Below are 23,372 nucleotides of genomic sequence, written 5' to 3'. Positions count from 1 at the left end.
TGGTTCTTTAACAGTCTTTTTAGGTCATACTACACTCTCCCTCAATGGTGATAATCTGGTTGGATCATACATTTTCTACCCTACAGTACAATGACAAGGAAAGTGATGAGGAGGATAACGATGAAGATGCTGGTAAGGTCAATGGTAACCATGACAACACAGAACCAGAGGAAGAACCTAAACTGAATGGGGTTATGGAGCACGAGATTGGTCCAGGAGAGGGAGAAAGCCCCTTCCTACCCCTTCGGTCTGAAGACAGCGGATTGGGCATCAGCGCCTCGCCGTCAGAGCTGCACCTCCTACCAGGGGCGGGCCTGGGCCCTGAGGAGGCAGGGATTGTGAAAGAGGGCGAGGGTGTGTGGAGGAAGGGGGGCAGTGTGGAGACCATTACCCAGTATCTGCAGGATATCCTGGCCTTCATCATCAGCAGGTAGAGAACAGTATCACATCAGGGAAACATAATAATCAACTCTAACAAACTTTATCTGTCTCTTTCTCTCGCTATACTGGATTCGCTAAATGTACAGTAGCCCTTATCCAGTTAGCTAAACACTAACTGCAACGAACACAAAAGTGCATGTTTTCAGTTACAGTAGTATAGAGCACAGAATGTCTTCCACAATAACTGCACTAAATGTATGAAATAAGGAATAAGAGTACTCAATCTAGAGCCAAATATAAAATAAAAGTTACGAGAATGCTCTCTGTCTACCTTGCTCTCTCTCCAACTCTCTTTCTCTCTCTGCCCTCCCACCTTCTCTCCCCTCCCAGGTACCTGCTGGTTCAGGTGGAGGATGTCAGGGGGCAGGAGGAGGCTGTACAACCCGACCCCGCTGCCCTCTCCCCTGGTCGGAAGTCCTCGTTCCGGGAGGGCCCTCAGATCACCACCACCCAGATCAAAGACAAGCTAGCCGAGCTCTTCACCCCCAACAAACACAAACCACGTGCCACCTCAGACCCCCCTGTCCCAGACCCCCCTACAGAGAGGAAGAAGGGGCGAAGGTGTGCGGGAGGAGGGGTGGACTGGGGGGCAGGGTACATGCCCCGGAGCAGAGCGGAGATTTCGGAGGAGTGTCGACAGGCGTTCACGGCAGCGTGCCACCTTCTGTTGGAGTCTACCACCTTCCCCCTGTACCTGAGTGAGGGGGAGAGCCATGGGCTCTATAATGACATGTTCAACCATACAGGTGAGGTCACTGTATGAACTTTTACCCAATAATAGTTGTTTAGCCATACCCGAATACGGCTTTACTAATAGGGTTGATTTGACTACTTTATGATGCACCCTGATATACTTTCCTAATCGTTATCGTTACTTTCCTAATCATATTGAATGTGAAGTCACCAACATGTTTTTTGTTTTTATCTTACAGGTGAAGTCAGAAGTTTACATACACCTGAGTCAAATACATTTAAACACAGTTTTTTACCATTCCTGACATTTAATCCTAGTAAAAATTCCCTGTCCTAGGTCAGTTAGAATCACCACTTTATTTTAAGAATTTGAAATTGTCAGAATAATAGTAGAGAGAATGATTGATTTATTTCAGCTTTTATTTCTTTCATCCCATTCCCAGTGGGTCAGAAGTTAACATACACTCAATTAGTATTTGGTAACATTGCCTTTAAATTGTTTAACTTGGGTCAAATGTTTCGGGTAGCCTTCCACAAGCTTCCCACAATAAGTTGGGTGAGTTTTGGCCCATTCCTCCTGACAGAGCTGGTGTAACTGAGTCAGGTTTTAGGCCTCCTTGCTCGCACACGCTTTTTCAGTTCTGCCCACAAATTTCCTATAGGATTGAGGTCAGGGCTTTGTGATGGCCACTCCAATACCTTGACTTTGTTGTCCTTAAGCCATTTTGCCACAACTTTGGAAGTATGCTTAGGGTCATTGTCCATTTGGATGACCCATTTGCGACCAAGCTTTAACTTCCTGACTGTGTCTTGAGATGTTGCTTCAATATATCCACGTAATTTTACTTTCTCATGATGCCATCTAGTTTGTGAAGTGCACCAGTCCCTCCTACAGTAAAGCACCCCCACAGCATGATGCTGCCATCCCCGTGCTTCACGGTTGGGATGGTGTTCTTTGGCTTGCAATCCTCCCCCTTTTTCCTCCGAACATAACAATGGTCATTATGCCCAAACAGTTCTATTTTTGTTTCATCAGACCAGAGGACATTTCTCCAAAGAGTACGATCTTTGTCCCCATGTGCAGTTGCAAACCGTAGTCTGGCTTTTTTATGGTGGTTTTAGAGCTGTGGCTTCTTCCTTGCTGAGCGGCCTTTCAGGTTACGTCGATATAGGACTCGTTTTACTGTGGATATAGATACTTTTGTACCGGTTTCCTCCAGCATCTTCACAAGGTCCTTTGCAGTTGTTGTGGGATTGATTTGCACTTTTTGCACCAAAGTACGTTCATCTCTAGGAGACAGAATGCGTCTCCTTCCTGAGCGGTATGACGACTGCATGGTCCCATGGTGTTTATACTTGCACACTATTGTTTGTACAGATGAACGTAGTACCTTCAGGCATTTGGAAATTGCTCCCAAGGATGAACCAGACTTATGGAGGTCTACAACTTTTCTTCTGGGGTCTTGGCTGATTTCTTTTGATTTTCCCTTGATGTCAAGCAAAGAGGCACTGAGTTTGAAGGTAGGCCTTGAAATACATCCACAAGTTCACCTCCAATTGACTCAAATGATGTCAGTTGGCCTATCAGAAGCTTCTAAAGCCATGACATCATTTTCTGGAATTTTCCAAGCTGGCACAGTCAACTTTGTGTATGTAAACTTCTGACCCACTGGAATTGTGATACAGTGAATTATGTGAAATAATCTTTTCAATTGTTGGAAAAATTACTTGTCATGCACAAAGTAGATGTCCTAACCGACTTGCCAAAACTATAGTTTGTTAAGTGGTTAAAGAGTAGTTTTAATGACTCCAACCTAAGTGTATGTAAACCTCCGACTTAAACGGAATGTGTTTCTCTTCAGGCAGTGACGTAGACAGCCTGCCTGTGTGGCTGAGGTCCTTGATGACTCTGTGTTGCCTGTCGAGGGACTACCACGTGCAGCACACGGCCATGTCGTCTCTGCTGGAGCTCATCAACCACTCACGGTCCCTGGCCCTGGTCATTCAGGACAAGACCAGGCGCTACCTGGCCAGCGATGCTAACCCTCTCAGTGGGCGGCTGCAGATGGTCACTATGCCCCCCATCTACCCAGGTCTGCTAAGCACCATCGAGCAGGGCACAGACTTCTACCAGGTTAGGAAACAATTGTCTGTCATGGCAGGTGGCTTGTATTACTGCCACGTGAAGAGGGAACATATAAGGGGGCCTTGCTGGTCTGACGTGTTACTGTATAATATGATGAAATATGTCAATTTCCTTACTGAAGATGTCATCTGTAAAACTCACTTGTACAACAGCATCATCACCTTTTATGTCCGCTGCATGTTACCTCACCAGATCAAGAATGTTCGTCATATAATGCTGCTGCCTTCAGTTGATCCAAATGAACACCAATCATCCTCACCTCTAACCTTAGAACTCTGTGACCCCATGCAGCGGGTGGCCCAGGTGTTGTGGGGTCAGCTGGACGTGGAGCGTCGAGAGCAGCACACCTCCTGTGTAGAGCTCTTCTATCGGCTCCACTGCCTGGCCCCCTCCGCATCCATCTGTGAGGACATCATCTGCCAGGCTTTATTGCACAGAGACAAGGTACAGAACACACACATACACACACTAACAAGATTTTTCTGTACTATCAAGACAAACTGTGCACTACACGCCTACAGCAAAGATCCATCCTATACCACTATAGCAGGGGTCGGCAAAAGGCAGCCCACGGGCCAAAACCCGCCCACAAGTGAATTGTTTAGGCCCCCCAAATGTTTTTGTTAAAGAAATAATATATATGTTTTGGTAAGAAACTGTAAAATCTCCTGGAATTCATCTAAAAATGTGTTTAATTTAGGAAATCTTTTCCCAATAGAGTTTTCCCGGTGTTTTACAAATGTTCCATCCCGGGGATAAATCAGTTTTCTCCCAGGTAATCTGGTATTTCCTGCCAAAACCGGAAGTGCCATTCTAAAGCATATAAATATGTCTGGATTTCATTCAAGCTTTGATCAGCATGAAAATTCAAGCCTGATGCTACCTGAGCCTGATGAGTCATACACTAAAGACATTTTATGTACCCTAAATTAGACATTTTATGAGCCCAAAGAAGCCCAAATTATTGTGCCATCATCCAAAACATAGCCCATGGTGACTCCCTGCTTAGTCTAGCTTTTCCCGGGACTCCGAGCTAAGGAGTGTTTTTTAAGGAGAGGCCAGCAGAGCACAGGTGCGTATTGAGCAAGAGGCTATAAGTTATAGCTGTATGCATAACCTTTCATTCATGAGCTAAAAATAAGGCTTCATTGAATTTATTACCTGAAAGAGGTAGGCTAGGACATCTATATATTTATATTTCTATCGTGAAAAGGAATATCTATTTTGATTAGAATTGAAGGAGAGAGAAAACGACAGAGAGTGCTCAAGTGCGCACTGATTTAAAGCAATTATATTAGAGTGTTAGGCTGTTTTAAAACTCTGCAGATGCAAATATCCCAAAATGATCTTTAGGCTACAATTAAAAAGTAAGGTGACCCCTTGGTGATGTGTAAATGAGTCCTTATATTATATACTGTAGCATAGGCTTTGCTGTAGCAAATGTAGGCTTGTCACAAGAAAATAAGTTACTATGAGAAGATGATACATGTTTTGTGAACTGCGCTCCATAGCTTAATGAGATGCACTGTCTGTCCCCACCCTGAGCGTTGATGATCGATAATGCAGATGATTATTTTCATTAATTTAACTTTATTTAAGTCGGTTAAGAACAAAATCTTATTTACAATGACAGCCTACCAAAAGGCCTCCTGTGGGGACGGGGATTAAAAATACAAAATAAACTAAAAAATATAGAACATAAACACACATCACGATAAGGGACACCACAACACTACCTAAGACAACAACATGGCATTGTAGCAACACAACATGGCAACAACATGGTAGCAACACGGTAGCTACACAACATGACAACAACATGGTAGCAACACAACATGACAACAACATGGTAGCAACACAACATGGCAACAACATGGTAGCAACACAACATGGCAACAACATGGTAGCAACACAACATGGTAGCAACACATCATGGCAACAACATGGTAGCAACACAACATGGCAACACAACATGACAACAACATGGTAGCAACACAACATGACAACAACATGGCAGCAAAACAACATGGCAGCAACATGGTAGAAACACAACATGGCAACAACATGGTAGCAACACAACATGACAACAACATGGTAGCAACGCAACATGGCAGCAGCACAACATCGTAGCAGCACATCGGGTATAATTTACCAGTTTCTCGCAGTTATTTATTCTTTGACAAGGTAACCCAGTTCCCGCTAGTCAACCCTAGTTCCCAAGCATCGCCCTCCCCAAAAAAAGAGAGACGTGATCAATGTAATCAAGGTGTGAAATAAAATCTCATTTTGTGAACTAGGGTTGAATAGATTTTCAAATACAATCTCATTTTGAGCTCTGTTGTGGTCAATTTGTTGTGCATCATTTATCATTTTGTTCCGGCCCCCCAAATATCCACTCCGACAGAAATCTAGTTGCCTACCCCTGCCCTACAGCATCCCTAACACATTTAAACAAGGCCCTGTAACTAAGAAACCCAGTTTTACACATATCCACCTTACATTGACTAGGAACAAATTCTCGAAGCCATGCTCATATGATATGACTAAGAGCAAGTTATCCTGTGTGTTTAACTAACATGTAAATGACGTGTGTGTCCCTCAGGCTGTACGGTTGGAGGCCCTACACAGGTTCTCAGTGCTGTGGCACCTGACCAGGGACATCCAGTCAAACCGGACCATGTCTCTGAACCGCTCATTTGACCGGTGAGTACACAGCTGAGGTGCGGTCAGTGGTTTACTACAACATCACTCTTTACTACCATGGTGAACCTGTTCTCCTTTTCCTTAGATTGCGGAGATGGGATGTGTATCTATCTCCTTATCTCTTACTCTCTCTCTCTCTCTCTCTCTCTCTCTCTCTCTCTCTCTGTCTCTCTCTGTCTCTCTCTCTCTCTGTCTCTCTCTCTGGTCACCATTTAAGATTGTGCGTGTGTCTCTCAGCTCTCTATGACTGACTGTGTATCTCTGTCCCAGGTCTCTGTGTGTGGTGGTGGACTGTCTGAACAGCCCAGATGGTTCTGTGAGTGCTGCAGCCCAGTGCTGGCTGGTCAGGGCTCTCTCCCTGCAGGACGTGGTCCGCATCCTGGAGCCTGTTCTGCTGCTGCTGCTCCACCCCTCCACCCAGCGCTGCACCATCCAGAGTGTCAAACAGAACCTCACCGCAGGTATGTGTGTTTTGATGGGTGAAGTGGAGATTGTTGGAGTGTTTAGGGATGTTGCTCTCCTAGTGTGTTTGTTTGTGTGTGTGTTTTGATATGCTCAGAAATATCTTTCTCTCTGTAGGTATTCTGAAAGATTTAAAGAGCAGAATTCGAAGCACTACCAACGGTTACACGAACGCCATAACAACCAGCACCCAAACAGATGAAGGTACACTGGGTCACATGATCCTGGTGGACCGGGAGGCCCTGTGGGGGGAGTTAGAGCATGACCCGGAGACAACCAAACCACCGGCCGACTCCACGGGGGTGTCTTGCAGCGATAGCGAAGCTACAGAGGAAGAAGACGAACCGGAGGAAGTGGAGGAGGAGGAGAGTGTACACACCGAGTCGAGCTGCGTCCAGGTCTCCACTGAGAACTCTAGCTCTGGCTCCGCCCCTTACGGTAGTAGTGTAGAAGAAGGAAGCATGGTCAACGGCCTGAGGAGGATGGAATCGGAACACACGCAGGCGTCAGATTCGCTGTCGAGCGAGGAGGAGGAGGACTTGGAGCTTGAAGCCATGGCTCGGTCACGTCTCCTCAAACAGGAGCGTGAGAAGCGGGAAGCCATCGACTCTATGTTCCGCCATGTTCTGCTGTACTCTGTGGCCGGCGGCTGGCCCCGTCTGCTCCACGGCCTGGCCCTGCTAGACAGCCTGTTGAGGAGCAGTGCCCAGCAGCCTCTAGTGAATGCCCTCTCCTCCACCTCCCTGGACACCAGCTCAGCTGCACACCTCAATCTGGTCTCCAACCTGCTCCAGCGCCACCAGCAGGCCCAGGACGGAAGAGGCTTCTATGGACGCCTACTCTCGCCCTCCAGTCCTCTCTCGCTGCTCATCGAGCTGATGGTGTCCCTGTGCCTGAAGTTCCTGCGCTCCCACTACCCATCCTACCTCACTCTGGACCCCAGGGAGCTGCAGGGGAACAGGGAGGTCCAGGTGAAGAGCGTGGGGGTGCTGACCCGCCTGGTGACCCAGCTGGGGATTGTGGCGCGGGGCCAGGGAGACACCTCCACGCAAGGGGAGGCTGGCGTCAGCCCAGAGCCCATCTGTAAGCTGCTGGCCAGGTGTAAGGTGCAGCAGTACGCCCTCCTCACCCTCTCAGCCTCCATGTACATTAGCCAGAGAGGAACGGAGAAGGGCTCTGCCATGGGGGGTGTAGATCTGTTAGATGAACAGGTAGGTCTGTCTGAGGAGAGCCTGGTGAATCTGGGAGGGGCAGGGGGACAAGAGCAGTACCCCTTACAGATGGAGCTGCTCAAGCTCCTACAGGCCCTCATCGTCCTGGAGTACCACGTGTGGCCAGGGGAGTCTGGTTCGACCCTGCACTCCGATGAGCCCCGTGACTCCCCTGCCCCCTCAGCACTAGCACGGGAATGGCAGACAGCGGTTCTGTTCCAACAGTCCATCAAGGCAGCTCAGTACGTTCAAACCCAGCCCATCACAGCCCAGGGGATGTTTGTGTCTGCTGCAGCCCGGGCTTTGCAGCCGCAGTACGGCTATGCCATGCACCCCCACTGGGTGGCGCTGCTTTGCTCGTCTCTGCCCTACCTGGGGCGCTCGCTGGGCATCATCGTGGCTCCTCTCATCACTCAGATGTGCAGGAACCTGGACGAGCTGGTCAAACAGTACGATCACGATGGGGGGAAGGCTACACAGAGTCTGATTGGCAGGAAGGAGAACATCGCTCCTGATTATCCTCTCACCCTACTGGAGGGACTGACCACACTCACTCACCACTGTCTACTGGACAACAAGAAGGTGAGGCACACTCACACATATCCATGCAGTCTGCTGATTTGGCTACATGTAGGTGGATCACTGTGCCACACACTTAGACACACAGAGTTGAATGCAGAAAACTTTAAAATGTTTCTCTCCCGCCCTCTCAGTCCCTGGTGGCTTGTGACCCTGCAGACGTCCGGAACGCCCGCAACGCTGTGATTGAGGAGCTGCCGCACATGCTCAGTAGCATGGCTCTGCTGTGGGGTGTGGTCAAGAGGGAGGAGTCCCAGAGTAGGGGCTCAGACTATTCCCAGACCGCCAGACACACCTCTACTTCTGTCTACTTCAGGAGCTCCAAGGTATGTATGTGTGTGTGTTCGTGTGTGTGTACATTCTTATGGACACTAGTGCTATGATGTGTTTTGCATGTGCATTTGTGTGTCACTCTCTGATGGTACTACTCATTGTGTGTGTGTGTGTGTGTATAGACCCTGAGACAGCGTGTGATGGAGTTCCTGACTCCTCTGACGGGGCAGTACGGGGTGCAGCTAATGGCCTCAGTGGGAGCTGTGTGGAGCAGCCGGAGGAACAGGAGGAGACACACCAAAAACAAAGTGAGTGCTTTAAAACATCATTATTTATTTAGTAATAAGCAGGTGGGACATGTAGGCTACACACACACACACACACATACACACACTACATGGCTAAAAGTATGTGGACACCTGCTCATCAAACATCGCATTCCAAAATCATGGGTATTAATATGGAGTTGGTCACCGCTTTGCCGCTTCACTCTTCTGGGAAGGCTTTCCACTAGATGTTGGAACATTGCTGCAGAGACTTGCTTCAATTCAGCCACAAGAGCATTGGTGAGGTCGGTCACTGATGTTGGGCGATTAGGCCTGGCTCGCAGTCTGCATTCCAATTCATCCCAAAGATGTTCGATGGGGTTGAGGTCAGGGCTCTGTGCAGGCCAGTCAAGTTCTTCCACACCGATCTCGACAAACCATTTCTGTATGGACTTTGCTTTGTGCACAGGGGCATTGTCATGCTGAAACAGGAAAGGGCCTTCCCCAAAATGTTGCCACAAAGTTGGAAGCACAGAATTTTCTAGAGTGTAATTGGATTTTGTAGCGTTAAGATTTCCCTTCACTGGAACTAAGGGGTCTAGCCTGAACCAAGAAAAAACACCCTAGACCATTATTCCTCCACCAAACTTTACAGTTGGCACAATGCATTCAGGAAGGTAGAGTTCCCCTGGATCTGCCAAACCCACATTCTTCCGTTTGCCACATGGTGAAGCGTGATTCATCACTCAGAGAGTGCTTTTCCCCTGCTCCAGAGTCCACTGGCGGCAAGCTGACTCTTGGCATTGCACATGATGATCTTAGGCTTGTGTGCGGCTGCTCGGCCATGGAAACCCATTTAATTAAGCTCCCACCGAACAGTTCTTGTGCTGACGTTACTTCCAGTGGCAGTTTGGAACTTGGTAGTGAGTGTTGCAACTGACGACAGACCATTTTTACCCGCTTCAGCACTCGGCGGTCCCGTTCTGTGAGCTTGAGTGGACTTCTCAGCAGAGCCGTTGTTGCTCAAAGGCATTTCCACTTCACAATAACAATACTTACAGTTGACCAGGTCAGCTCTAGTAGAGCAGAAATTGAACGAACTGACTTGTTGGAAAGGTTGCATCCTTTGACGGCGTTACATTGAAATTCACTGAGCTTTTCAGTAAGGCCATTCTACTGTCAATGTTTCTATTTGGAGTTTGCATGGCTGTGTGCTTGATTTGAAATTTCAGAATCCACTAATTTGAAGGGGTGTCCACATATTTTTGTATATATAGTGTACCTTCCATCACACACCCCTGTTTACATGACAACAAGAAGGTGACACACAAAGTCATTCCTCTCTCTCTCCCTCTCTCTTTCTCCCCCCCTCTATCTCAATCTAGATCTTACCTGTGGCCAGTGAGTCTCGTCTGACCATCGTGGATCTGGTGAAGTCCCTGGGCACTCTCAGTACAGAACATATCCTGCAAATGGTCAAAGAGGTGGTGAAAAAACCCCACCAGATCAAACGAGACCAGGTACACACACATACTACTAAACATTTGACTGTTTAACCCAGAGATAAATGACACGGTGGTAATGTGAAGGTCATAGTTGATGCAAGTCCCTTTTGTTTCCTTCCTCTGTGTGGCAGAAGTCCACCCTGGTAGACATCCCCATGCTACAGTTCAGCTATGCCTACATTCAGAGGTAACAAACTACAACAACAACACAGAGATTCACAGTGTCATGTAGTTAGTAATACACTTTAGTTCTTGCCTATATGTGATAGCATTTAAAAGTGTTTCACCTTCCTCCTCTCCCTGTGTGTGGTAGTATTCCGGCACAGGCGCTCCAGGAGAACATGGCGCCCCTCCTCACTCTTCTCAGAGAGTCTGTGCAGCTCAACCTGGCCCCGCCCGGACACTTCCTGCTGCTGGGGTGAGTCAGCAACTTCCTGTCTGTCTGACACGTACTGTTATTTGTTGTCCAATGTCCATAAACCGTTATCAGCAGTGGTTGTAAAAGTACCCAACTGTCATACTTGAGTAAAAGTAAAGATACCTTCAAGTAAAAGTGAAAGTCACTCAGTAAAATATTACTTGAGTAAAAGTATTTGGTTAAATAAATTCAGCAAAAAAAAAAATGTCCCTTTTTTTAGGACCCTGTCTTTCAAAGATAATTCATAAAAATCCAAGTAACTTCACAGATATTCATTGTAAAGGGTTTAAACACTGTTTCCCATGCTTTTCAATGAACCATAAACAATTAATGAACATGCACCTGTGCAACGGTCGTTAAGACACTAACAGCTTACAGACGGTAGGCAATTAAGGTCACAGTTATGAAGACTTTGGACACTAAAGAGGCCTTTCTACTGACTCTGAAAAACACCAAAAGAAAGATGCCCTGGGTCCCTGCTCATCTGCGTGAACGTGCCTTAGGCATGCTGCAAGGAGGCATGAGGACTGCAGATGTGGCCAGGGCAATAAATTGCAATGTCCATACTGTGAGATGCCTAAGACAGGACGGACAGCTCCTTGTCCTCGCAGTGGCAGACCATGTGTAACAACCACTGCACAGGATCGATACATCCAAATATCACACCTGCGGGACAGGTACAGGATTGCAACAACAACTGCCCGAGTTACAACTGGAACGCACCATCTCTCCATCAGTGCTCAGACTGTCCTCAATAGGCTGAGAGAGGCTGGACTGAGGGCTTGTAGGCCTGTTGTAAGTAGGGTTTCTCACCAGACATCACCGGCAACAATGTCGCCTATGGGCACAAACCCACCATCGCTGGACCGGACAGGACTGGCAAAAAGTGCTCTTCACTGACGAGTTGCAGTTTTGTCTCACATGGGGTGATGGTCGGATTCTCGTTTATCGTCAAAGGAATGAGTGTTACACCGAGGCCTGTACTCTGGAGCGGGATCGATTTGGAGGTGGAGGGTCCATCATGGTCTGGGGCGGTGTGTCACAGCATCATCGGACTGAGCTTGTTGTCATTGCAGGCAATCTCAACGCTGTGCATTACAGGGAAGACATCGTCCTCCCTCATGTGGTACCCTTCTTGCAGGCTCATCCTGACATGACCCTCCAGCATGACAATGCCACCAGCCATACTGCTTGTTCTGTGCGTGATTTCCTCCAGTGTTCTGCCATGGCCAGCGAAGAGCCCAGATCTCAATCCCACTGAGCACATCTGGGACCTGTTGGATCGGAGGGTGAGGGCTAGGGCCATTGCCCCAGAAATGTCCGGGAACATGCAGGAGCCTTGGTGGACGAGTGGGGTATAATATCACAGCATGAACTGGCAAATCTGGTGCAGTCCATGAGAAGGAGGTGCACTGCAGCTGGTGGCCACACCAGACACTGACTGTTAATTATGATTTTGACCCCCCCCCCCTTTGTTCAGGGCCACATTATTCCATTTCTGTTAGTCACATGTCTGTGGAACTTGTTCAGTTTATGTCTCAGTTGTTGAATCTTGTTATGTTTATACAAATATTTACACATGTTAAGTTTTCTGAAAATAAACGCAGTTGAGAGTGAGAGGACGTTTCTTTTTTTGCTGAGTTTATACTTCAGTATCAAATGGAAAAGTAGTTGCTAAAATATACTTAATATACTAATATACTTAAGTTAAAGTATAAATAATTTCAAATTTCTTATATTAAGCAAACCAGATGGCACTATTTTTTTAAAGATATTTTTTTACAGATAGCCAGGGGCACACTCAAACACTCAGACATTATTTACAAACTAAGTATGTGTGTTTAGTGAGTCCGCCAGATCAGAGGCAGTAGGGATGACCAGCGATATTATTTTCGTACATGCGGGAATTTGACAATTTTCCTGCCCTGCTAAGCATTCAAAATGTAACGAATACTTTTGAGTGTCAGGGAAAATGTATGGTGTAAAAAGTACATTATTTTCTTTAGGAATGTAGTGAACTAAAAGTAAATAGTATAGTACAGATACCCATACAAACTACTTAAGTAGTACTTCAAATTATTTTTACAGAAGTACTTTACACCACTGGTTATCAGTCATTCATCTCTGGTCATACTGATTTATTACTATAGATATTGTTCCTAGCATAACACTCCCTGTTGGAAACAAAGTTTCTCCTATATGTTTTTACCAAACATAAGTAGAACGTCACACATCTCTCAGATGTGCTTTGGTTTGATACTGTATCATAATCAATAAGATATTATTGCACTCTGGTCTACCAATCTATAATTGTACTGTTATTTTAATTCTCTCCTACCACAGGATCCTCAATGACTTTGTAAACCGGCTCCCCAACCTAGACAATAAGAAGTACACTAGGGATATGCAGGTAAGACATGGGTCACAGTATCACCATCCTGGCTTCAGCCTAATTTTCACCTTTCTTTTCCGCATCATCCGCTAGGTCTCTCCTCACGGATTCAGAAACCCCACTTTGCACACCTGTGCGAAAGGGAGCGGACATTTGATTGAAGTGAAAGGTGTAAATTAGGCTTCAGTGTGAGATTGAAAGGGTACAGTGTGAGATGCATGATGATGGTGGTAATGATGGTGATGCCATGTAGGAGGTGACCCAGAAGATCCTAGAGGCTGTGGGCGGCGTGGCGGGGTCGTCTCTGGAGCAGACCAGCTGGCTCAGCCGTAACCTGGAGGTCAAGAACCAGCCTCAGGTGTGTCCTGAGACAGAGGAGCCATCCGACGAGCTGGACCTGGACCTCTATGGTAACCATGGATACCACACATCCACTCACCTGTAGACATCCCTGGTTTCTATCAAGTACAGACTCAAGTCTAGTTTACACCTTGGGGGTCTGATAGGTCCGCTCTAACGAAATGATGCAATATCAAATGTCCACTCCTGTCTCTATATGGCCACACTTTTCCAAGAAGGTGCGGACATTCAATTGACCTTCGATTGAAGCAGAAGATTAGGCTTCAAACTAGCTCAGAGATGCTCACATCCTAAACCCTCAGGGCATGACACTCCTCTGTAACCGTGGCAACCAAACCCTGACCCGCTTATGCACGTTCCACATTAGCTGAGAAAGGGCCCACCTCAACCAACCTTTCCTTTCCTCTCTTCTCATTTTTTTTTATTTTTTAATTGAACCTTTTAACCTTTATTCTGTCGTCATCTCTCTTCAGGTCTACATTAGAGTGGACTGAGAGAGTCCACAGACCCATACTGTAACCATGGAAATACAGCACTTCCCCTCTTAGTCCCCCAGTGTAGTGATCGAGGGAGGAAGAAGGACACTTCTTCCAAAAGTGCATTGGGAGTACTTCTCTCCTCTGCTGTTACCATGGCAACCAGCCTAGTTCCTCCAGTGACGTAAGAGCACTGCAGCTTCACTGGCATCAGTACTTCATGGGTAGACTCAGGATGTGGTCTAAAGTATGAGATAGAGTTCCTTCCTGATACCCTGAGAAGGTTAAGCCTTGGGTCTGTCCTCAGGGCACGCACTAAAGAAGAAAGTCATAAATATTTATGAGTAACATCACTTCTGTCCCCATCTCCTTCTTTCCCTTTCTCCTCAATTGTCTTCTCTTCTCCAGACTCTGAGGCTCAGGCCAGCACCATGGTCTCTTCCTCAGCCCCTTCTGTGTACAGTGTGCAAGCCCTAGTGCTATTGGCAGAGGTAAGTATGTTTGTGTGCAACTATGGTTTTCACGCCTATGTATGTGTTTCTGTATATGACAGACCCTCCTCCTCTGCAGGTTCTAGCCCCTCTCCTGGACATGGTGTATCGCAGTGATGAGAAGGAGAAAGCCGTCCCTCTCATCTCTCGCCTCATGTACTACGTCTTCCCCTACCTGAAGAACCACAGTGCCTACAACATGCCCAGTTTTGGTGCAGGTGCCCAGCTTCTGAGCAATCTGAGTGGGTACGCCTACACCAAGAGGGCCTGGAGGAAAGAGGCCTTCGAACTCTACATGGACCCCCTCTTCTTCACCATGGACGTCTCCTGCACCCCCCAGTAAGATTGGATTTGTGTGTGCGTGTGTACATTACATGTACATTACATGTAAATATTGACATTATTATCATCAGATAAAATGTCAAAAGAAATTGATTGTTTGACCTCCTGACCTGTTTTCTATAGCTGGAGGTCTATCATCGACCACCTGCTGACCCATGAGAAGACCATGTTCAAAGACCTCATGAGTAAGTAGAGCCACCCAACCCTGTGTGTGTGTTTGTGTGTTTGTACGCACGTGCGTGTTAACTCTGTGTGTGTATTGCAGGCATGCAGAGCAGTTCTCTGAAGCTGTTTCCCAGTGTAGAGCAGAAGCCCATGTTACTGAAGCGTCAGGCCTTTGCTATGTTCAGTGGAGAGTTAGACCAGTACCACCTCTACCTGCCCCTCATCCAAGGTGGGTGTGCTTTTTGTGTATTTATGCATTTCTTTGTGTGTGTGACTGAATGCTTTGCATGAACATTGCTGCTGTGTGTCTGAGTTTGTAGAGAGTGTGTGTGTGTGTGTGTGTGTGTGTGTGTGTGTGTGTGTGTGAAATGTTATAAGGTCAATATGATTAGGGATGGGCATTTTAAATTATTTCAGTATTCTAATATCTTTATTTTTTCAGATTTCCGGACAGTCCAAATACATGTACAATTTTGTTAACTTGGCAAAAATAAATAAATTAAGACTTGCTCGTGCAACTCGATAGAGCCGGTTTGCTGTGCTCTGCTTGTTTCAGCAGAAGGGTAGGGCGAGAGAGGAGCAGGGGCCAGTGTGTGTGACAGCAGAGATCTGTATATAATGACGAAGGTGGGCGACCAAGCTTAGGTCCAAAATAAGCCCATAGAAACGCATTGGGCTTATTTTGGACAGATTTCAGCGGGTGTGTTCCAAACCGAGTTACACTAGTTTGACAAACTTGTTGCTGCCATAGATTACCTATCATACCAGCTGGTAGTGCCTGTCTTGACTACATCAAATAGTTGTAAAGAAGCTAGCTACATTAGCCAGCTACACTATATATACACTCAAAAGTATGTGGACACCGCTTCAAATTAATGGATTCGGCTATTTCAGCCACACCCGTTGCTGACAAGTGTATAAAATCAACACACAGCGATGCAATCTCCATAGACAAACATTGGCAGTAGAATGTTCTTACTGAAGAGCTCAGTGACTTTCAACGTGGCATCGTCATAGGATGCAACCTTTCCAAGAAATCAGTTTATCAAATTTCTGCCCTTGCTAGAGCTGTCCCGGTCAACAATAAGTGCTGTTATTGTGAAGTGGAAACATCTTGGAGCAACATCGGCTCAGCTGCGAAGTGGTAGGCCACACAAGCTCACAAAACGGGACCGCTGAAGCGCGTCACATGTAAAAATGGTCTGTCCTCGGTTTTAACATTCACTACAGAGTTCCAAACTGCCTCTGGAAGCAACATTAGCACAATAACTGTTCATCGGGAGCTTCATTAAATGGGTTTCCATGTCCGAGCAGCTGCACACAAGCCTAAGATCACCATGCGCAATGCCAAGCATCGGCTGAAGTGGTGTAAAGCTTGTCGCCATTGGATTCTGGAGCAGTGGAAACGTGTTCTCTGGAGTGATGAATCACGCTTCACCATCTGGCAGTCCAACGGACAAATCTGTGTTTGGAGGATGCCAGGAGAACGCTACCTGCCCCAATGCATAGTGCCAACTGTAAAGTTTGGTGGAGGAGGAATAATGGTCTGGGGCTGTTTTTCATGGTTCAGGCTAGGCCCCTTAGTTCCAGTGAAGGGAAAGCTTAACGCTATAGCATACAATGACATTCTAGACGATTCTGTGCTTCCAACTTTGTGGCAACAGTTTGGGGAAGGGCCTTTCCTGTTTCAGCCTGACAATGCCCTCATGCACAAAGAGCGGTCCATACAGAAATGGTTTGTCAAGATCGATGTAGAAGAACTTGACTGGCCTGCACAGAGCCCTGACCTCCACCCCATCGAACACCTTTGGGATGAATTGGAACTCCGACTGCGAGCCTGGCCTAATCGTCCAACATCAGTGCCAGTCCTCACTAATACTCTTGTCAATTTAGTGTATATAAGCTTCTGACCCACGGGAATTGTGATGCAGTGAATTATTAGTGAAATAATCTGTCTGTAAATAATTGTTGGAAGAATTACTTGTGTCATGCACAAAGTAGATGTCCTAACTGATTTGCCAAAACTACAGTTTGTTAACAAGAAATTTGTGGAGTGGTTGAAAAATTAATTTTAATGACTCCAACATAAGTGTATGTAAACTTCCGACTTCAACTGTATGTGAGAATGCTATTCATTGACTACAACTCAAAATTCAACACCATAGTGCCCTCAAAGCTCATCACTATGCTAAGGACCATGGGACTAAGCACCTCCCTCTGAAACTGGATCCTGGACTTCCTGACTGGCCGCCCCCAGGTGGTAAGGGTAGGTAACAACACACCACTCTGATCCTCAACACGGGGGCCCCTCAGGGGTGCGTGCTCAGCCCCCTCCTGTACTCCCTGTTCACTCTTGACTGCACGGTCAGGCACGGTCAGGCCTGATCACCAACAACGATGAGACTATGGGAAGGAGGTCAGAGACCTGACCGTGTGGTGCAAGGACAACAACCTCTCCCTCAACGTGATCAAGACAAAGGAGATGATTGTGGACTACAGGAAAAGGAGGACTGAGCACGCCCCCATTCTCATCGACGGGCTGTAGTGGAGCAGGTTGAGAGCTTCAAGTTCTTTGGCGTCCACATCACCAACAAACTAACATGGACCAAGCACACCAAGACAATCACCCTCAGGAGACTGAAAAGATGTGCATGGGTCCTCAGATCCTCAAAAGGTTTTACAGCTGCACCATCGAGAGCATCCTGACGGGTTGCATCACTTCCTGGTATGGCAATTGCTCGGCATCCAAACGCAAGGCACTACAGAGGGTAGTGCATACGGCCCAGTACATCACCAGGGCCAAGCTTTCTGCCATCCAGAACCTCTACACCAGGCGGTGTCGGAGGAAGGCCCTAAAATATCAGAGACTCCAGCCACGCTAGTCATAGACTGTTCTCTCTGCTACCGCACAGCAAGCGGTACCGGAGCACCAAGTCTAGGTCCAATAGGCTCCTAAATAGCTTCTACCCCCAAGCCATAAGACTCCTGAACAGCTAAGCAAATGCCCCCCCGGAACGCTGCTGCTACTCTCTGTTATTACCCACAAGTACATAATTACCTCGACACAGGTGCACCCGTACATTGACATTATCTCTGTACCGATACCCCCTTTATATAGCCCCACTCTTGTTATTTACTGCTGCTCTTAAATGCTGCTGCTCTTATGAAATCTCTCTCGATCTCTCTATGGCTTCTCCTTCATTTTGGAACACTGTTCAACTATTTTCTTTCTCTCTCTGAGTCAGCTACTCACCATATTTTATGCTCTGCAGTGCTAGCTCTGTACCTAATGCTTTCAGTACTAGATTTATTCTCTGATCCTTTGATTGGGTGGACAACATGTCAGTTCATGCTACAAGAGCTCTGATAGATTGGAGAACATTCTCTGGAAGTTGTCATAATTACTGTGTAAGTCTATGGAAGGGGGTGAGAACCATGAGCCTCTTGGGTTTTGTATTGAAGTCAATGTACCCAGAGGAGGACGGAAGCTAGCTGTCTTCCGGTTACACCATGGTGCTACCCTACAGAGTGATGTTGAGACTACTTTAGACCTTAATTGCAAAAATTTGTATTTTAATCAATTATTTGGTGGTGTGAATAGTTTTATCAAAAAGGATAACTTTTTTAACGTTCAATTTATTTTTATGTTTTATGGATCTCCCCTTCCTCCTCTGGGTAGCTTCCACTGATTTTATTTAAATTTCAGACAAGGCCTTTAAAAAAAAAGCCTATTTAAAAAATGAATACTCTCTTACTCAAGTAATCGAATACCTATGTTTGTTCAGATATGAATATTCAAATAACCGTACCCATCCCTAAATGTAATGATGATCTCTCCTCCCATCCTCACTCAGAGCGGCTGACAGAGGCTCTGCGTATGGGTCAGACGCCCTCCCTCTCTGCTCAGATGTTTCTGACATTCCGTGTTCTTGTGCTGCGGATCTCCCCCCAGCACCTCACCTCCCTCTGGCCAATCATGGTCACAGAACTGGTGAGGAACAACCCCACATTGATGACATCACTTCCGGTCACTGTTGATTTCCTGACATGTACACCTACATGCATATTGGCAAGTGTTTGTTAGTGTTTGTCCAGTCCTGTCTTCTAATGGTGTGTCTCTTCTCTCCGTTTGTCAGATCCGAATATTTGTTCGGCTGGAAAAAGCCTTGTTGGCAGAAAAAGAGGTGTCAAAGTGAGTCAGTCTACCCCATCCATTATTTTATCTACATATATAACGTCAATGTATCAGGCAGTGTATCATGTTGACTATGTTTCATTCAGACTTATTGTGTTGTCTCTTGCTTTTTCTCTGTTCTCCTTCTACTCTGTCTTTCTCTGTCAGGTTGACTAAAGTTGTACGTGGGGCCATTGGGAATGGGCCATTGGCTTTCCCCCAGCCAGAGTTGGACATGTACCTGTCTGCCTGCAAGTTCCTGGACACCGCCCTGGCCTTCCCCACAGAGAAGATGCCCCTCTTTCAGATGTAAGAGCCTCACCGGCTTAGTATCTGCTTAGCATGTATGTAGGGTGTGCTTAGAATGATTACAATTGCATTCCATTCTCTCTGCTCGTGTGTGTGTGTGTGTGTGTGTGTCTAGGTATCGCTGGGCCTTTGTTCCAGAAGTGGATATGAGCTGCTACAGTGGCCCGGAGAATAGTCTACTGGAGGGAGAGCAGGAGTGCAAACCCCATATTGTCAAAGTACTAGAGGCACTACACCAACGCTACGGAGTAAGGGAACACCCTATCTTGCACTATGCACACTCACACACACATTCTTGTACGACTAACCTTGTGGGGACACACAATTCAGTACAATTCAAAATCATATTTTCCCTAACCATTGCTCTTACCTTAACCTGAAAACATAACCCTAACCCTAGTTCCTAACCCTAAAACGAACCCTAGCTCCTAACCCTAAACCTAATTCTATCCTTAACCCCCTAGAAATAGCATTTGACCTTGTGGGGACCAACAAAATGTCCCCAGTTGGTGAAATGTTTGTTAATTTACTATTCTTGTGGGGACTTCTGATCCCCACAAGTATAGTTAAACATGTCCACACACACAGACACTCTCACACAAAACTCACACACACATGCATATCGACAACGCAAACACACATACACACACGCATAACAACACAAACGCACACACACACTTTTACACTCATCATATGCTGCTGCTACTCTATTCTTTATTTGACTCTTATTATCTATCCTGATGCCTAGTAACTTTACCCTGCCTTCACATACATACAGTATCTACCTCAAAAACACTATATATACAAAAGTATGTGGACACCCCTTCAAATTTGTGGATTTGGCTATTTCAGCCACACCGGTTGCTGACAGGTGTATAAAGTCAAGCACACAGCCATACATTCTCCATAGACAAACATTAGCAGTAGAATGGCCTTACTGAAGAGTTCAGTGCCTTTCAACGTGGCACTGTCATAGGATGCCACCTTTCCAACAAGTCAGTTTGTCAAATTTCTGCCCTGTTAGAGCTGCCCCAGTCAACTCTTAATTGCTGTTAATGTGAAGTGGAAATGTCTAGGAGCAACAACAGCTCAGCTGCAAAGTGTTAGGCCACACAAGCTCACAGAATGGGACTGCCGGGTGCTATGTTTTTTTCCTCAGTTGCAGCACTCACTACCGACTTCCAAACTGTGCCTGGAAGCAACGAGCAGGTGTCAACATACTTTTGGTCACCTCTCACCTCTGCACTTTGATCTGGTTCTGGTACTCACTGGATATACCTCCATTCCTGTGTTACTATTTTATTATTTATTATTATTTCTTAACTATGCATCGTTGAAGGGTTTGTAAGCAAGCATTTCATGGATAAGTCTACACCCATTGTATTCGGCGCATGTGACAATTAAAATTGGATTTGAGCACACACACTGTTATCGAGCAAAATATCACGTCCTTATATACACTGTGATAACGAGCTGACTCAATCATGCAGTCCCATCGTCCCTTTCTGATGAGCACGTCTTTTCATTCCAGATGCTGAACGGGCTGAGCGAGGAGTCCTCTACGGAGCGTCTGGAGTTCCCCCTCCTCACCTGTCGCTTTCTCACCTCCATCACCCAGCTTGCTCCCTTCCTCCATACACTCTGCTGTTCCTTCCAGGGCACATCACCCAGCAGCCCTCCAGATTACCCTGTGACAGACTACCCTGCAGCCAGCGCTGACCAAGTCCTGAAGAGACTGGAGCACATCACTGAGGAAGAGTTCCTAGACTCCATGGAGAGTTAGAACTCCACCAAGGATCTAGATCTTAGAACGTAGAGGAAATGAGAACTAGAACCATAGAAATGGAATGTGTAGAATGGGCACAACCACTGAAAGCGATGTTGTATTGTAGGCATATGCCAGCTAAATGGTCATCTTTTGGGATGTTCTTTTGAATTTTGAATTGTTTACCTTACCTGGTTGAGATTTAACATGTCTATATAGGATATTCTACATTTGAGATACTCTAAAATAATCTAGAATTAACTGACACAAACTGGAATGGCAGTTGGGGCGGCAGGTAGCCTAGTGGTTAGAGCGTTGGACGTGTAACCGAAAGGTTGCAAGATCGAATCACCGAGCTGACGAGGTAAAAATCTGTCGCTCTGCCACTAAACAAGGCAGTTAACCCACTGTTCCTAGGCCGTCATTGAAAATAAGAATGTGTTCTTAACTGATTTGCCTAGTAAAATAAAGGTGAAATACATTTAGAAAATTAGGCTCTCTCTGAGTACAAGTCTGAATGTGCTGACTTAAAATAAGAGTAGTACTGATACTAGCTAGCTTTTCGAGGTGACACTGGTCATAAAAGAAGCACCACTGTAACCAAAGAGTGGGACAGCAGTACTGACTACTAATTGCTCTACAACGCTCTCCATAAACCTGCTCCCTACTATTAGCATATGTTGTAATATATTCCAATGAGACAAGAGTAGATGAGTATACCTGCTGGTCAGTGACTATGGGACCTCTAAGGCTTTTAATAGAGGATGGTTGATTTTTTTATGTTTAAAAAGCTCTGCTTGTCATCAATCATGTCACAGTTTTATTTGTGGGTAAATTCTTGAATGTGATTTGTGTGCACAGTAATACCTCTAGATATCTAATAAGTTAAATAACGTGTGGTATCTGTTCATGGGGAGTCTCTATTTTTAGGTGTTTTGTGGAATGTTTGGACATATGGTGCTTTCAAAGCAACTCAGAATCTCTGAAATTTGACTTGGAAACTAGTTGTAGAATGATGAGGCCCAAGTTTCTAGAATCAACCAATAGGAAGCTCTATGCAAACAAATGTAAATTGACTCAGAGGTTCAGTTTACCACTTGTCATGAATACACCATTACCACTCAATGCAATTTTATTCTTCAAATGTGAATGCTTAACTAAACTATGTAAATGTTTGACCTCCTGAAAATGATTACTTGTTAATATCCAAATTAATATATCATGGTCTGCAAATAAAAACATTTAAAAATGTCCACCAGACTATTTACATTGACACCCTACCCCCCTTTGATTTTATACTGCTGCTACTCACTGTTTATTATCTATGTATAGTCACTTTACCCCTACGTACAAACTACCTCAACTAACCTGTATCCCCTAACCCGGATGACTCTAGGCCAATTGTGCGCCGACCTATGGGATTCCCGATCACGGCCGGTTGTGATACAGCCCAGGATCGAACCCAGGTCTGTAGTGATGCCTCTAGCACTACGATGCAATGCCTTAGACTGATGCGCCACTCAGGATCCCAATAGCATAATGTATGCAGGTTTTATAACTTTATCAAAGCCAATGATTCCTTTGGCCGGCTTTCCTTCCAGTTCTCTGCTGCCAATGACTGGAACGAACTGCAAAAATCACTGAAGCTGGAGACTCATATCTCCCTAAATAGCTTTAAGCACCAGCAATCAGAGCAGCTCACAGATCACTGGACCTGTACATAGCCCATCCAACTACTCCATCCCCATACTGTATTTATTTATTTATTTATCTTGCTCCTTTGCACCCCAGTATCTCTACTTGCACATTCATCTTCTACACATCTAACGTTCCAGTGTTTAATTGCTATATTGTAATTACTTCGCCACCATGGCCTATTTATTACTTCCCTCATCCTACCTCATTTGCACACACTGTATATAGACATTTTCTACTGTATTATTGACTGTTTGTTTATTCCATGTGTAACTGTGTTGTTGTACGTGTCGAACTGCTTTACTTTATCTTGGCCAGGTCACAGCTGCAATTGAGAACTTGTTCTCTAGCCTACCTGGTTAAATAAAGGTGGGAAAAAATAAAATAATCTAGGGAGGCAGGTGTTTGTGTTCCGGGTCAATACCAGCATCTCTCTTTTAAATTAATATCAATTGGTTCATGAATAAACAGATAAATTAAGTTATTCAACACTCCAAGGAGTGTTC

The 23,372-nt window shown here is 45.8% G+C and overlaps 1 protein-coding gene across 3 annotated transcripts in view; it reads left to right on the top strand.

The window, feature by feature from the left end:
- Positions 1–22,424, top strand: part of LOC112225441 (protein dopey-2) — a 45,039-nt gene extending 22,615 nt beyond the window's left edge. For 2 of the 3 annotated variants that reach the window (XM_024389418.2, XM_024389419.2), the window contains 23 exons: positions 87–430; positions 772–1,187; positions 2,997–3,268; positions 3,572–3,724; positions 5,883–5,983; positions 6,254–6,444; positions 6,563–8,238; positions 8,370–8,561; positions 8,691–8,816; positions 10,160–10,294; positions 10,411–10,466; positions 10,593–10,697; positions 13,041–13,107; positions 13,343–13,499; positions 14,334–14,416; positions 14,496–14,755; positions 14,882–14,943; positions 15,024–15,152; positions 18,778–18,914; positions 19,060–19,115; positions 19,266–19,406; positions 19,522–19,654; positions 20,938–22,424. In XM_024389418.2, the coding sequence (XP_024245186.1) occupies positions 87–430; positions 772–1,187; positions 2,997–3,268; positions 3,572–3,724; positions 5,883–5,983; positions 6,254–6,444; positions 6,563–8,238; positions 8,370–8,561; positions 8,691–8,816; positions 10,160–10,294; positions 10,411–10,466; positions 10,593–10,697; positions 13,041–13,107; positions 13,343–13,499; positions 14,334–14,416; positions 14,496–14,755; positions 14,882–14,943; positions 15,024–15,152; positions 18,778–18,914; positions 19,060–19,115; positions 19,266–19,406; positions 19,522–19,654; positions 20,938–21,189 (5,244 nt within the window). In that variant the 3' untranslated portion in view covers positions 21,190–22,424. Of the gene's footprint in view, positions 1–86; positions 431–771; positions 1,188–2,996; positions 3,269–3,571; positions 3,725–5,882; positions 5,984–6,253; positions 6,445–6,562; positions 8,239–8,369; positions 8,562–8,690; positions 8,817–10,159; positions 10,295–10,410; positions 10,467–10,592; positions 10,698–13,040; positions 13,108–13,342; positions 13,500–13,922; positions 14,104–14,333; positions 14,417–14,495; positions 14,756–14,881; positions 14,944–15,023; positions 15,153–18,777; positions 18,915–19,059; positions 19,116–19,265; positions 19,407–19,521; positions 19,655–20,937 lie in introns of those variants that run through there. The other variant, XM_042306350.1, reaches the window with a different exon arrangement.
- Positions 22,425–23,372: the final 948 nt, after the last annotated feature.

This window comes from Oncorhynchus tshawytscha, linkage group LG26, assembly GCF_018296145.1.
Source record: "Oncorhynchus tshawytscha isolate Ot180627B linkage group LG26, Otsh_v2.0, whole genome shotgun sequence".
NCBI lineage: Eukaryota > Metazoa > Chordata > Actinopteri > Salmoniformes > Salmonidae > Oncorhynchus > Oncorhynchus tshawytscha.
This window is presented reverse-complemented; position numbering and strand designations above follow the sequence as displayed.